The 16,906-nt window shown below is 41.3% G+C and overlaps 1 protein-coding gene across 1 annotated transcript; it reads right to left on the bottom strand.

The window, feature by feature from the left end:
* Positions 1-9,813: 9,813 nt before the first annotated feature.
* Positions 9,814-16,900, bottom strand: SLC30A1 (solute carrier family 30 member 1). The gene is made up of 2 exons (XM_029935324.1): positions 16,328-16,900; positions 9,814-14,648 (listed from the first exon to the last, which is right to left on the bottom strand). Exons 1-2 carry the CDS (start codon positions 16,896-16,898, stop codon positions 13,750-13,752), a joined length of 1,470 nt encoding a protein of 489 aa, XP_029791184.1. The 5' UTR covers positions 16,899-16,900; the 3' UTR covers positions 9,814-13,749.
* Positions 16,901-16,906: the final 6 nt, after the last annotated feature.

Here is a 16,906-nt window from a genome sequence, read left to right as displayed (position 1 = left end):
ATCCAGCCGTGAATGAGGAGCCTAAAGAGAGGCAAATGGAGAATAACACATGCTAAGGTCAAACGGGAAAGACATCCAACCCCTTCTATATAAGGTGAGGGCAGGAACTCAGAAGTTGATTGAATTAACCAGCTGATCTGATATGGCTCCTCTCCTAACCCCAGCTCAGTCCCCCAGTGTATGGTTGGTTGCTTTGCATATGGAGATCATTCCACCCATTTTCAGGTGTGATTCTGGATGTATAGGGACCACAATTGTATCAATATTTGGATAAGGATTAGGAATTGGACAGAGTGCTGGGGTGGCTGTTTTGCTAGTTTGGGAATGCTCAAGAGGGTGAAAATTAATCTGACTACCATTCATTGAGGTTCTACTAATCCATCACTGTGCGAGGCACACTTCCTACATCGCTGCACTTGAACTCAGTCTCCTAAGACTTCAGTAAGGACATCCTCATTTTGCAGGTCAGTCACTTGCTCAAGGCTACATAACTCGTAAATGCCAGAGCAAGCACTTAAACCAATTCTCAGGTTCCAAAGTCCATGTTCTCACCCACCCACAGCATTCAGCAGGCTCTCTTTTTTTCCCAGGGAGGCAAAACCAAGCTGGAAGATCTGTACTTCAGGGATAAGGCATTTGCTCAAAGCTCCAGGAGTCCAGGCAGCAAAGCGACATCAAGGTCAGGCTCAAAGAAATAGCCCCTTCCTTGGTCCTGCGGGGGATCCTCCAGATCTGAGAAGCCTTGGGTCTGGAGCTCCTCACCCCCAGAGTTGACGTTTAAGCACAGAACCCTGCTGAGTCACCTAGGAAGTCAGTGCTATTACACAACAAATCAGACCGCCACTAAGGCAACCCAGTTCCTTGGGGTTGTTTCAACTCCAGGCTTTTGTGACCCAGCCAAGGGGCCGCAGCTTGTTAAAGGGAAGTCCAAGCTTTAGAAAAACAGGCTTTGTGGGAAGAAAGCTAATTCTCAGCCTGATCAAATAATAAAGAAATTCTTCCTAGGTACACAGACCTTTTCCCCCAGGGGCATGCATTTCTGTCTTCTGAGAGCTGAGCAGCGCTTACCATGGGGCCCTACCCTACCGTTCCCTCTGCCTGGGAGGCTCTTCCCCCAGAAACCTGAGGGGCTTGCTCCTGCACCCCCTTTAGCTCTCTGCTCAAATCTTTTATTCATTCTTTCAGGTTTTCAGGCCTTTATATCTAAAGTATCGACAACACTCCTTCCTTCCGACAGACACACGAACACACCTATAGCGCTCATCCCTGCTTTATTTTTTTCTCCTTAGAATCTATGACCAGCTAATCTAATATACATTGTACTTGCTTTTCTTATCTGCTAGACTGTAAACCCCACAAGGGCAGGGATTTGTGTCTGTGCTCACAGCTACAGCGCCAGCACTGGGAACAGCGGTCCGCTGCTAAAAAGCACTCAATAAATACCTGTTCAATATGACTAAATCCATCTGTGCTTCAAAGGAGAACAGAAAAATCCTGGAAAACCCCCACAATGTGTTAAGTGTGGCATTCAGGGAAAAATCCAGAGCTTTGGAGACCCCTATTTGAAGGTAGGCCTAACCTAGATAAATAGTTAATCTAGTGTAGTAAGTAATCTAGATTAAAACAGTCTCACTGAGCTTCATTTGGTGGTTGGTTAAGGGAGAGTATTTGCCTCATGGGACCACAGTGGGGTCCGATAATAATGTCTGGAGCATTGATTTAATACCATGCTCTGCCAAGGACTATATATGCACTATGCCTTTAATCCCCACAACAATCCCATTATTGCCAAGTAGACCAAAGCGGTGTGCCCAGGGTGATGAAGACAGGAAACGGACAGGTCAGCTGTGTGTCTCTGAAACCCATGAGCAAACCACCACATTGGGTGTAGGGTGATGCTGGGTGCTGATGGAGAGCAGGTGCCCACACTGTTTCTCAATTTCCCCTCCTGCCCGTGCCCTAGGCACAGTTGTTCCTGACCAGTATCCCGGAGGTACTGCTCCTGCCACTGAAAAAGAACCAGGACTGGGGTGCTGGGTGGCTCAGTCGTTAAGCATCCAACTTCGGCTCAGGTCATGATCTCACGGCTCGTGAGTTTGAGACCGGCTGGTGTCGGGTTCTGTGTTGATAGCTCAGAGCCTGGACCCTGCTTCAGAGTCTGTGTCTCCTTCTCTCTCTCTGCCCCTCCTCTGCTCTCACTCTGTCTTGCTCTTTCTCAAAAATAAACATTAAAAAAAAAAAAAAAGAACCAGGACAGCTGAGAACCCAGGACAACTCACACCTGAGCGCCTCCCAGCCTGATGACCTGCTGCAGCCTTTCACATTCAAGTGCATGGGCTCTCAGCCCTCCTACCACCTGGATCTTGTTTGGCACCAGGCCCTGGTACTTTGCGCTTTTACGTGGAATAAGTGATTTACAGGAAATAATGTTTTTACTTGAAATCAATGTATCACTAAAATTGTTCCACGAGTTTCTTTTAAATATGACCTCGCATTTCAACCTTTCACTGCTTTAACAAGTGGCGTAAGTTGTTCGACTGACTTTTTTTTTTTAATTTAAGCAAGAAAAAATATTTGTAGACACATATAGTTACATATACACATACATGGTTTTAAAATACAAGGTGAAATATTACCGTGTGTTATAGCATCAAAAATAGACAAAAAGGGCTTTCAAAACCTAATTTACACACGTCACAAAATTAGCTTTTTTTTTTAAATACATACAAAATGCTCATGTTGCGCTTTAAACGATGAGGTAAGACAAGTTCCAGGCTGTTCTTTGCAAGCCCTTCTCCACACTTCCCACCCTGTGGACAAGAGCAGTCTTGACTTCAAATAGATGAAAAACCCCTTGGGATGGAATCAGCACTCTTTTCTCTCTTGTACATCGGATTTTGGAGGAGTGTCGACACATGAATGTTCTATAAAATAATAGTTAGTAATGAATGCATCCAAGTGATGCAGGGAAGCAGATACTGAAGCAAATCTGCAAAATCATTGTTTTTTTGCTGCTCATTAACTTCTGTTTCAAATGGGTGTTCCTTTTGTGACTTGCCGCTAAGTTATAATTAAGAGAGGGAAAACACAATTGAAAACTCCACAGCAGCTCAAGCCCCCGGCCCAGCCCCCAGCACCAGTGTTCCGCAAAACTGCCTGAGCTGCTGACTCAGGAGTTTGCTCACCAGACTTACTTCAGCATGCTCACTGCCTGCACACTCAGAGGCACTCAAACAGTTCAGTTAGGGGAAAAGGTAACAATTTTATTATCCATTGATTTAAAAAGAAGGCAAAGGAGAAGGAGGAAGAGGGGGGAAAGATGGAGGAGGAAGAAAAGGAGGAGGGATGGGGGAGAAGGGGAAGGAAAAGGAGAAGGAGGGGGAGGAGGAAAAGAGGAAGGGGGAGGGGAATGAGGAGGAGGAGGAGGAGAGGAGGAAGAGGAAGAAGTATAGAAGTGAATGTTATTGCCTCCTTTGGATGTGTCTCCCTGGAACTGCAGGTGGTGGGGCCCGGCCTGCTGGGTCATAGCAATGGAAACTCATCCAGGACTCTTCTCTGTGCCATACCACTGTCTCACATAAGGACTTCTCAGAAAATCCCCCTCTCAGCTAGAAAGACTCAGAACTATTGGGCCCAAGCTCTGCGCTTAGCAGAAATCGCCACCTGGCTCCCCAGCAAGAGAGCAGACAGCACACGTCAAACACTGTAGCAACAGAAACACCTCACACCCATTCTCTCCTCCACAGCTGATGTGGAAGCGTCTTTCTTGTTCTGAGCCTCAATTATTTTCCCTCCTTCTCTCCTTTCCCCATAGTAGTTGTAGAGCAGATTACTAGGGAAACATCTCTTTGTTTCCAGACACTCCTGTCTCCTACAGGTGGGGTTTTAGACATCACCTGAGGGGGAAAAAATGTCTAATGGTTTTGAAAGACAGAGAGAAATGTGGTGCCAATGAAGAGAACCGGTATAAGCCCAAGAGTTAAGAGAGGGATTAATCAAGGTTTTAATGGTCGCAAATTGGACTTAGAGAAAGAGAAAGAGAAAAAGAAAGAAGAGAAAGAAGGAGAAAAGAGAAGGAAGGAAAGAAGGGGGGAACATAAGAAATAGGAAGAGAAAAAATAACTGGCTAATATTTCCTGAACACTTAAAATAAGAAGCAGGCAATGTTCAAGGTGCTTTACTTGTATCGATTCATTTAATCTTAAAACAACCCTCCAAGAGAAATACTATTCTTATCCTCACTTTGCAAATGAGGAAACGAAGAAAGTTTAAGTGTCTTACCCAAAGTGGAGTCTGAGATTTGTAACCAGGCAGTCTGACTCCAGAGCTAAGGGCTTTACATACTGCTGAATTTGAAGAGCCTGGTAGATGAGAGACTGGGCTGATTCTCAGCAGAGTTAATGTCATGGCCAACAGCACAGACTTTGCCTAGCCAGAGCTGGGTTCAGTCCTGGTTCCTCCACTCACCAGAAGCCACTCAATTTCTTATTCTTAGTTTCCTTATCTTTAAAGAGATAATAATAGCATTTAGTTCATGGGGCAATTGGAAGGATTACATGGACTAATCATTTAGCACAGTGCCAGAATGCAGAATGTGCTAGATACATTTCAGTTTTTGTCTTATGTAATCCTCACAGGATGTGTTGTCCCATCTCACAGATGTGAAAACTGAGACTCCAAGAAGTAGCAGACCTCCCAAGGTCATATGCCTAATAAAGGGTTGGGCTGAGGAAGAACAGGAAAAAGAGAATGGAGAGGGGAGGAAGAAGAAATGGAGAAGGGAGCAAGTTCTAAGTGGGACAAAAGGAGAAATGTAAGGCTACTGTGGTGAATGCCACTCTGTAGTTACCTCCGGTGACCTCTAAATGACATTTCTAATTCATACAAAGTTATTTCACCCACCATGTGCTCTCCTTTCATTCAGATTGGGTCTCGTGGTAACACAGGAGTGAGTCTGGATGCCCACCAAGTCCCTTAAGGAATTGTCTATCCCTAAAGCTTAGTATCTCAACATACAAAGTCAGATCACATGTATAGTTAAAGAAAATCTCTCACCATATTTCATATATTCAACCTGATTATCTCCTTACCTGCAGAGCAATGTTTCATTAACTTACTTATCCAATGCAAATTACTGCATAAGCGTAAAACAAAACTTTATATCACCATTTATAGTGTCTAGCCCTTTCCTCATACAATTTAATTACAAGTTAGTCTGTAATATAACTCCAATGAGGAGAAAATAATTAATACACAGTTAGTGCGTAAATTATAGTTATGCACTAGTATACACACAATATATTCGCTTCTTATTGCTGCTATAACAAATTACCACAAACTTAGTGGCTTAAAATAAGATAAATGTATTACCTTATAGTTCTTGAAGTCTCAAGTCCAAAATGGGTCTTATGGAATAGATATAAGTGTCAGCAGATTCATACTCCTTCTGGACGATCTAGGGGAGAATCCGTTCCTTTGCCTTTTCCAGCTGCTAGAGGGCATCTGCGTTCCGTGGCTGGTGTCCTCTTCCTCCATTTTCAAAACCAACAATATAGCATCTTCCAATTTCTCTAACTCCAACCCTACTTCTGTCATCCATATTTCTGTCATCCTATCTTTTAACTCTGAACCTCCTGCTTCCTCCTTTAAGGACCCTTAAGAGTATATTTGGTCCATGCAGATTATCCAAGATAACCCGCCCCTCCACGGCACCCCCTGTTGGCCCCATCTCAAGATTCCTAACTTTTTAAAAATATTTTTTAATGTTTTATTTAGTTTTGAGACACAGAGAGACAGAGCATGAGCAGGGAGAGGCAGAGGGAGAGGGAGACACAGAATCGGAAGCAGGCTCCAGGCCCTGAGCTGTCAGGACAGAGCCCGACACGGGGCTCAAACCCACGAATGTGAGATCATGACCTGAGCTTAACCGACTGAGCCACCCAGGCACCCCTCAATCCTAACTTAATTACACTTGTAAAGTCCCTTTACCATGTAAAGTAACGTATTCACAGGTTCTGGGGATTAGGACATGAACATCTTTAGGGAATCCTTATTCTACTGTAATATACTACCTAATGTTTTCAGTTCAGTGACTTTTAACAATGTGCAGAAGCTCAGGACCCAATGTCTTTATCAATAAATACTGCTGCATCACTATCACCTTCCAGAGATGATTCAAGAGCCCAGGACAGCTGTCATTGAAGGTCATTCATGGTTCAGCCTATTAAAATTCCTGATAAGTTTTGTCCAATATTGTCCTAGACATTTTCACCATTAAAAAAAATATAGGGTCAACCATTCTCAATTTCTGTTTGAATATTTAAATTTGAACCTTAATAAAAATCGCTAATTTTGAAACCTTTTATGTTGCCAGGAACCCATTTTTACTTTATCCTTCAAAAGAGATAGCCAAGGGCTTCCATGACGAGTTCAGATGGCCACATTCGCACTGCTTTCCTGAGAGCACAATCTTCTCAACCGATCAGAGGCCCTCCTGTCTACCTGGTCCTATCAATGGTTAGAAGTCTTAGAAACCACAACTTTAGACTTTCTATGTGACCGTGCAGTGCAGTAGCATGGCTCCTGGACTTAAGGATGAAACTGAAGTGTGAACAAAACAGGAAGCATCTGTGGTACCAGACTATGTAAAAGGAGGAGACCAGATGTAGCATTTGGACCATGTGGGAGAGGCTGGAGGAGTTCTCACTGGTTAGCCTTTTATGGTTTCCCATGGGGGCCGCTCTGCCTCCCTTGAGGATATTTAAAACAGTTAGGGTGTCTTGATGGGCGGGGGCAGTGGGGAACTACCTGCATTTGTGAGGAAGGAAGCCAGAGTCTCTAAACTCAGTGCACGGGACCCTCTGGTAACTATGATAATTGGCCTCACCCAAATGCTAACAGCACCCTTGTTGAAAAGCAGATGGTCCTCTCCCTGTGTCTCCTCCTCCTCATCCACATTTACTTTCCACAATCACCTCTACTCCTCGTTCCCCCAAAGGCCTACAGTTTTCAGCATTAAAGGATATTTAAGCTACAGTTTTTGTGTTCTAGCAGAAGCAGTTAATAATACCTCAAACAATGTTATGTGGCAACTTAAATGAAAATGCCACTGGTTTGTAACGATTAGCAGTTGTCCACAAGTCTAGAGTACAACCAGGAGAGGCCCTGAATTCTTAAAAAGACTGTTATTCCTCTCCCCCATGTAATTAAAAAAAAAAAAAGACACCAAACCATAATGTAAGAAAACCTAACTTAGGTAGGAAAGTTCTTATTCTTTTTAAGTTTATTTATTTATTTTAAGAGAGAAAGAGAGCACATGCAGGGGAGGGGCAGAGAGAGAGAGAAATTAGAGGGAGAGAGAGAATCCCAAGCAGGCTCCACACTGCCAGCACAGAGCCCGACATGGGGCTGGAAACCACTAACTTTGAGATCATGACCTGAGCTGAAACCAAGAGCCAGATGTGTAACTGACTGAGGCACCCAAGGTGTCCCTAACTTAGGTGGAAAGGTTCTTCATGTAATAACTACTATAATTTTTAAAAATAAATAGCAAATGCTTTAACATTTATTTTCCTCATTTCCTTTGCCTTTCTATTTGGAAAGGCAAATTAGATGAAAATTAGATGAACTCTTCATTTTGAATCTACTAGTTGATTCAAAGTGGTGGGAAAGCAAGCTACTTGACGGACTCCTTGCAGAATTCCAATTCTGGCTCCATCACTTACCAGCTGGAGGACTTTGCTGAATGTGTCTGTAAAATGGGAATATGCCTGATGAAACCATGAAATAAATGAAACTGTGTGTCACTTTGTGTATTTTTATAAATGCCCAGAATATTGTGGCTATTAATATTATTACTGTATTTTCAGCACTAGGAATATTTTAGCTATGAACAGTATTCTCTTGTTCCACTCCCACCATTACTCAATATTCATTTTAACACCTTTGAATTGCTACAGTGTGCCATTCCCTGTGCTAAGTCCTGAGCAAATAAAGATAGGGGGTGCCTGGGTGGCTCAGTCCATTGAGCTTCGGACTCTTGATTTTGGCTCAGGTCATGATCTCATGATTCATGGGATCGAGCCCCCTGTTGGGCTCTATGCTGGGTGTGGAACCTGCTTGGGATTCTCTTTCCCCCCTCCACCACTTGTGAGCTCTCTCTCTCAAATAATAAATAAATAAATACCTATATCTAATCTATCTAATCTATCTATCTACTATCATCTATCTATCTATCTATCATCTAGACAAATAAATAGATGCCAGCTCTGACCTCATAAGTTTGTAATCCAAAGGGCAACAAGTTTGTAAATAAGCAAATATAACAAAGTGCCATAAATTCCTTGATTTAAAAGAGAAAAGGGCTAAGGGCACCTGGTGGCTCAGTCAGTTAAACCTACTCTTGACTTCAGCTGAGGCCATGATCACATGGTTCAAGAGTTCAAGCCCCATATCAGGTTCTGCACTGACAGCAAAGAGCCTGCTGGGGATTCTCTCTCCCTCTCTCTCTGATCCTCTCCTCCCCCCTCCCCCTTGCCTCAAACTCACACTCATTCAAAATGAATAAATAAACTTAAAAAAAAAGCTATATAGCCTACAGTGGGGGAGGAAAAATGATAGTCAATTCTGAAGACTCAGAAATATTTTACAAAATTCTTTAAAAAAAGATGTTGTCCCTGACTTTTAGAGTATTTTCATCTAACTGAAAAGCAACAGCTTTCGTCCAGATGTGCAATGCATAGTACATGAATTATGTTGTAGGGAATGTTGGCAAATACCTCTTAAAAGACCATATTGCCTGAGAATTCTTTTCTGAACCCTTAACAGTAAGACTACATTCAGATAAGAAAAATAAGTTGGCCAACAGCTGTAAGATACTACTGATTATATCTGTGCATTTTGATTTCACAAGGTATAAACAAAGATGTGTTTGGAATGGATCGAAATGTGGTATATGTGCGTAAATGTGGGTATGTGTATTTGGGAACTAGTTCATTCTCTCAGTATTGAATACCGAATGAACCGATTTGTCTTGCAGCCTCACTTTGCTACTTGCCATGCCAAAGCTAACCTGTATCCTTTTCCACTTTCTCATTTTTCCCAATTATGGCTTCCTCCATTCCTGTAAAACAAATTCAAACCGGTTGACATGGCACTTCAACCTTTAACAAGTTCCTACCTCTTGGTCCTCAGCCCTTTGTACTATCCCATGCCCTCTTGCCTCTCAATTTTAATGTACATGAATCCTTTCCAAAGATCTTCATCCCTTCCTTGGAGTACTACTGTATTTGTCAATTCTATTATCTATTGCCATTTATTGCCAACTGATTTTTTCTTATGCAATTTTTATATGCTGTCTCCCAGCCAAAAGCACAAGTTCTTTCAAGAAATTCTTTATATGAGAGACTACACTTATCACAGTCCTGAACTCATATAACCAATGTACTCCTGGGTTAGAAGTTCCAGATGATCATATAATAGTAGAACATTTAATAATCCGTATTAGTAACTATGCTTACAAATAGCAAGTATCAAAAGAGGCAGGTTAACCTCTAATTACGTAACGTATGAGCTTAATGTTTCTAACAAAAACATTTCACAGCCATTGGATATATTTCATGTTAGTGAGCCTTTGCAATGTTAGCCCTTCAATTTCTATTGCAATTTTTGCCTACATTTTCCCACATTACTATCCTATAACCTGGCCACTCTGTGCATTAGCAACACTTAAGCTGCAATTTCCCTTTAAATATTTTAAGTCTACACGACCCAACCTAGTATAGGAGGGGAGGCCACATGCACAAAACGATGAAGTAGATATTAAAATTAGTTTATTTTTCTACTTAATGTTTAATAAATGAGAAGAAACACAGTAGTCTGTCTCATAAAGAACATTTATAATACATAACAATCCATAAAGCCTCATGGTGAGGTAGGAACAGCTTTGGAAAACAACGCACAGTCATAAAACATACAAAAAGTTAGGTAAAATGTTGCAGCACTAAAGGACATTTGATCTGCATCTGCATTTAATGAGATGATACTTGCATTTAACTGTGCCACATCTGGCCCAAAGGACAGGCTATGGTCGACACAAAACAACACAACATGAAAGTTTCATAAAGAATCACAGAATACATTGATACGCTTCATTGTGCTGTTTCAAGGCAGAACCATAACATGGCAATTTGTGTCTTTTTATATATAGCCACATAATAATTGTATGTTACATTCCCTTCAGCATCTTTTTGTCAAAGACACTGGACCACAAAATTTTTGGTTTAAAAGTTTAAAGTGAATGACATACAAAAGGCTCCTGTGCCAGTGAAGAGGACCGCTAGGTATTCCAGAGCTTGTGAGTACAACAGAACAGCATCGCCAAGTGAGGTTGGGAGCGCTACATCCAAGTAGTGCTATTACAATTCCCATTTCAGATGCCAAACACTGTATTTGACAGTTTTCCATTTAAAAAACAACAAAAACCCCTCCACCTTCCCAAGAGTTTTAACACTGTTTTAGGACTTAACTGAAACTCTATTAAAATAAATATTTCTATATTGTAGAATTATTCTCCATATCTGTGTATGTGTGAACATCTTAAGACAGCAGGTAAATGACATTTATATTATTCAAAAATGATATCTGCTTATAAACAGCAAAAATCTTCAACTCAATACCAGTTAGCCTACTAAATACTTCACATTAGGTTCCATAGGCCATTTCCCTTCAAACTTTCAAAAGTTCAAAATGAACTGGGCATGTTAAACAAGATACAAACATGTTATAACATAGTCTTCTACCTACAGAGATTTTTCAAGGTGCTCTTGATAGAAATTTTTCCTATTCAAATTACATACCTTAGTTATTCAAACATTGTTTTCTAAAATGCTAAAATTTATACACCAAAACTTTTGTCCTATTTTGAAAAAATTTTAAAGTTCTAGTCGATATTTTTACAATGCAGATGCCCTTCAAAAAAAACCTTATTAAACAATCATAGAAGCTATAAGGTGACAGTGGAGAATGAAATCTCTCTCATCACTAAGGCGGCATTTGGCTTGGAAAAATTTGCGTTGGTTTTAATTCAGGCACATGCAGCACCTCCTTTTCACAAAACCAAGACAACAGACAAGTTTCTAAACACATATTCTAAATACACTGATCTTGCTCAAATATAAAAGAGCCAGCAAGAGAGATGCACCTCCTAAAATTGATGCATTGCTATAAAACAGCATATTTAAATACTGGGTTTAAGTCTCCTAATAATTCAGGGTATTTCCCTCGTTTTCTTTCAGGGAGGAATAAGCTATTTTGGAAAAGACACTTAAATCCCACAATATTTAAATATAAAAGCATTTTGAAAAAGATAATGCTAAAAATGGGTTAAAAAGTGCATTGTAAAGAAATAAATAATTCTCTGCTAAAACTCAAAAGGTGAGTCAGTGCCCACTGATTTTGCTATTATGACAAAGCCCTCTGAAAAAAGAATTCTGTGGTACCCCTTTATTATACGTAAGCTACTTAAAAATTACACAAAGTGAAATAACTGAAATCTAAAGGCTGTTACCTTCAAAGCACTTTTGGGGGGAGAAAAAAAAAAAGCCCTTGTCCCATGCCTGTACACCATTAAAAAAAAAACAAAACAAAACCCAAAAAACCAAAAAAGCCTCAGTTGGCTAGTGTCTTGTGCATTGTACAACCTTAAAGAAAGACCCAATAGAGCATCTGTAAAGAAAATCCCACTGAATGCATTTAACCAGTCATCCTACTGTATGTGTCATTACCAAAATGTTTCTATAACAGAGACTGTTTTAAGATCTTAATAAAATGTTTTGTAGTTTTAAGTGTTAAATCAGGAATGTACATGATAACAGTACAGTTTCAAGCTTTCTTTCTCATTTACCCAAATAAGGAGATTCCCGATTTTCATGTTTAAAAAAATTGTTTTGCAAAATTCAAAGTAACTTCCAGTTTAGGAACTGAGTTACACAATTATCAGATACGAGTATTAAAAGATCAAGATGTACTGCAAATTGGCAGGTTATGGTTTTGGCCCATTATGGCAAATGTGAACTTACAAACTGTGTTCCTAAAATTACCTCATTCTCCTTGGAAAAATCGGCTGTTCTTAAATAGGCCCATTGCCAGCAATAGGCTTATACTAGAAAAAAACACACCGTCTACCACAAAAGATCCTTTAAAAAGTTAACTGCCCAATGCCAACATTTTCATCTTAAGACCCATTAAACAATGAATTATTTCAAATCCCAAAAGACAGCTACCCCAAAAGTAGTCAGCTATAAAAGTTACTGAAGTAGTCAGGATACCTTATTTCTAGAAAAATAGAGCTATACATAACCGATATTCATATTCATCTTGTTGAGGACAAAACTCTAGTTTCTTCACAAAGCATAACCCCTCTCTGTCAAGAAAAATATAACTTAACTAGCCTTAAATAATTATTTGTGTATGGATCTGAAACCCACAGCAACAATGTGATAGCCAAGAACATCCTGTGTAGATACTGTGGCATCTTGCAAAATAGGCCACTATTGGAAGACCCGAGCAATGTCAAGAGAGGATGACCTACAGAATCTTAATCATTAATTTTGCCTTCACCGACTTAGCTTTTTAAGACTTTAATATCCAAATTGCATTAACCCTCCAGGCAAAGCACAAGAACTGCTGGTTGTGCTTGAGAAAGCTCTGTTTGGATCCATTTGTGGTTGGTCACTGTGAAATGACTTTTTTTTTTTAATATATACAATTTAAAAGATTACATTAATAAGCTTGCCATTTAACATGTAATTATTAGGTTAGCTCTAATGTCCTTAAAAATATTTACTGTATATATTTCGTAAACCAACTTTTCAGCTCAGTGTTCCTAATGCCAATCTTTCAAAGAAAGTGATGCTGGTGAACATGTCCATGTTTTAGACTAACTTTGGTAAAAGAAAACATGAATTAAGATTCTCCGAATAATTTAGAAATGCAGTCCAAATATTAGCTTACCACAATCTAAATATTTAATTTGGTGAACCTTCTTCCCTGCTCTTCCTCTCCAGATGCCCTATGATATGTAAATTATAGTTCAACTTGTTAATGTTCTCATTTGTTTATTAGAATAATACTTCGCAAGATAGAACCCAGGATAGTAACTGATCTTTAATATTATAAATACCCCACATGGAGAAAAAGGGGAACTTTTCCTAATAATATCCATGAGTCATTCTTAAAAACATGCTGCCATTATGCTACGTAATGAACTCAGAGGGCAAGTAAATATTACCCAAAATGTCAAACGAAATGAACCTGTTGATGATTTTTAAAGTTTAGTGATTCTAATTCTAATAAATAAAGTATAACACTGGGGGAAAAGAAAAGCAGAGAAAGTCCAGTAACAATTTTAATTTATTTATCCCCCTAATGAATTTTTTGCCATGGAAAAACTGGAAATCAAATATCATTATGTCATATAAGGTTTATACTTATTTTAAACAAAAATGTAACATAGTGTTAAAACTGGCTTTCCAAAATTGTTACAGCATCGCTGTACTCTGCACTAATAATCACAAAGTTGTAATATAGAACTCTGTTAAGCAGTCCCATTATGTTCTTACAAAAATAGAATTAAACTGTGTGACCAGACAAGGACTTCAATTACACTACTTGGCAAACTTAGAATTTCAATAGAGTCTTTTTCCTCTTGCAGTTTAAAGCAAAAGTCAAATATCACCTCTTTCTCAAGACTCACAAAGATGATTCAGGTTGTTTGTTTGGCATTTTTTTAATCTCTATCACAACAGCAGGGATGTTTTCAACTTTAGTCCTCCTGGGCTGTTTCTCTAGATTGTCACTAAGTTCTAAACAGGAAATGCTAACTGTTGGGGCCTTTTCTCCATCCTTTCCAGGAGGGGCTTGTGGCCGTGTCCCACAACATTGTTTCAAAGCACACTGAGTTCTGCAGGCAAGTTCACATGGGACCACACTTGATTTAGAGCCTACACTAGCAAATTCAGGCTGAATGGTAGTAGCATGAATTCCGTGATTATGAAAAACGTCTTTAATGATTTTGGCCACCTGCATGTATGATGTCGGGTCTTCACATTTTATGTGAGCAGTGGCAATGATTCTGCTTCCAGCAAGTTGCCAAACATGTAATTCATGAACTTCCTCAACTCCTTCAACACCTCGAAGTTCTTTTAACAAATTTTTGATATCAATTTGTTTAGGAACAGTTTGTAGAAGAATAAGAGCAGATTCCTTAAGTAACGGATAAGTTGTGTAAAGAAGTATACAAACCATTACAACGCAAAGAGTTGGATCTAAATATAGCACCCAGCAAGGACCAGCCTCATAAACTGTCGCTTGAGTACTATTAATTATCTCTACAAATGCTTTGCAGGGGTCAGGGATACATGGATTCAAACAAAACACCCCTTTAGGACAACCCTTCCAAGAAAAGTAAAAGACCAAGGCATTTACTACTACAATCACTGAACCCAAAGCATCTCCAAAGACATGCAGGAAAACTCCACGCATGTTAAGTTGTCCAGCCTTATCATCTTCCAATTCCATATGGTCAGGTTCTCTGATAAGATTCCCATTGACTTGTACTTCCACTGCATCGTCCCTGGACTTTTCTGGATCTACAAAGAAAGAACAATGCTGTATCAAATACATTTAAAGTGTTTATATAAACATCCTCATCTAATTCCATCTTGGTCAAGGAGGTGAACACTTCATAAAATATGATTTAAAAATGTGCCTAGGGCAGTTTAATATAAACTGACATACTGGGAACAAGCCAGGGCATAATGGCCAGGCCTAAATCAAGTTATTAAGAAGATACTACACTTTCCCCATCCTCCTAACCACCCTCCTACCTCCCCGCCTCCAAGAAAAATTTCATCTTTTCTGTGGGGGTGGGGTCCTAGGAACATCCCACTGTACTTTTCGGTGTATACGCACAGAAAACATAAAATTGAATGCTACCCCCCACAAATCAAATATAACTGTGGTGAAATCTACTACAAATGCCTGATTTGTCACACACAGCTCTAGTCACTCTGTCATTTAGGTATAGTGGCTACCTTTTAAACTTTTATCATTAATATAAACCATAGAATCTCTTGGTAAAGAGAGTTCAGAAACTGAAATATCAACAACACAAACCCATCAACAATCATAAACTTCAGGTAAGTTGAAATGAATGATCACTATCAATCCTACTAGCTCTTAAACCCAACGTATCCATCTTTGAAAAGACTTACTGTATACACCCGAGAGCAGCTTAATTTTCTTTGTAATAACACCTCGAAGAGTGGGGGTGAGGGGAAATTCAATCGTTTCTTAAACCTTTTCAACGTATAAGTTGAATGTCATTAACACGACACCCTGCATCTTGAAAAGGCAAAAACTGTCTGTGTAGTATCACACTACCAAGCAAATAAATGTAAATGAAAAAAAATATTGGAAAGAAATACACCAAATTGTTAGTGTCATGGAGCTTGGGTAGTTGGACTTTGGTTGAATCCTTTTTCCTATGCCTTTCTTTCAACATTTTCCAAACTTCCTTCAAGTGCACAATTATGTTTAGAATGAAAAGCATACAGCAAAAAAGAAAAAAAAAAGAATAAATTGCCATCACTTTTATTTTAAGATGATTTTGAAAAGTCCTCAGTGAAGTGTGAAATGTGACCAGACAGGTCCTAAATCTAGGATTTTCAGGACCAGGCTTCGATTTTAGACAATTAACTGAAACACACATTGCCGTTCATTAAAAGACATCTCTAACCAAGGTTTTGAGCTCAGGAAAGTCGGTGGCTAGCTGGCTCTGAATACAACACCGAGAAACTTGTTTAAAGGGCCCAAGAACTACTCGGGCAAGGGCAAGGTTTCAAGTAGCCACCGACCAAGGATGAACTGGGGGTTCTCTCCGTTTCCCAAGAGGGAATTTAATTAGGAAGCCCTTTTGATCCTGTGAAAAGCAAAAGCAGGCGGTCTCTTGCAAGGACGGCCAAGTGCAGCTGTGGACTGCAGCGGGCCCACCCTTTCCCCACTCTCAAAACCACGGTCCCCACTGACACCCCGGCCGGGCCCTCCCCCCGCCTCCCCCCCCCCGCCCCGGCTCCTAGCACCTCGGCCGTAAGGGGTCCTATTTCCTCGTGGGCCCCGCGGGTGCGGGACCAGGAGGGCGCGGGGAGAAGGCGGCTCGGCGCCAGCCGGCTCGGGCACCAGGGGGCGTGCGGCCATCCCGCTCCGGGCCAGGCCAGGGTCCCGGCTGCCCCTGACCCAGCCACCTGCGGCGGCCACTCTCCCCTCTCACCTGGCCGGTCCAGTTTCAGCCCGTTGGAGTTGCTGCTATTGGACACTAGGGTGTTGGTCTCCTCCTGTTCGGGTCTCTGCTCGCCCGGGGTCACACTGTCGTCGCTGCTCCCGGGGCGGTTGCTCTTGCCGCGGGCCGCCTTGGGGTGGCCGTGACCCCCGTGCGAGTGGCCGTGGCCGGAGTCGTTGCCGAAGCCGCTGTGATGGTGGAAGAGGCAGAGCCCCATGACGTTGACCAGCAGCCCGGCCACGCCGACCCCGAGGACCACCAGCGGCTGCTGCATCTCGTGCGGCTCGATGAAGCGCTCGATGGCCTCCAGCAGGATGGCGAAGCAGAGGCCGGTCAGGAAGATGGCGTTCACCAGGGCCCCCATCACTTCGGCCCGGATCCAGCCGAACGTGTTCTTCTGGGTGGCGTGGGTCCGCCGAGCGAAGCGCTCAGCCACCAGCGCCACCACCAGCGCCAGCACGTCCGACAGCATGTGGAAGGAGTCGGAGAGCATCGCCAGGGACGAGGTCACCCGGCTCACCACCACCTCCAGCACCATGAACATGAAGGTCAGCATCAGCATGCACAGCA

The sequence above is a fragment of the Suricata suricatta genome, chromosome 3 (assembly GCF_006229205.1).
Source record: "Suricata suricatta isolate VVHF042 chromosome 3, meerkat_22Aug2017_6uvM2_HiC, whole genome shotgun sequence".
In the NCBI taxonomy this organism is placed as follows: Eukaryota; Metazoa; Chordata; class Mammalia; order Carnivora; family Herpestidae; genus Suricata; species Suricata suricatta.
This window is presented reverse-complemented; position numbering and strand designations above follow the sequence as displayed.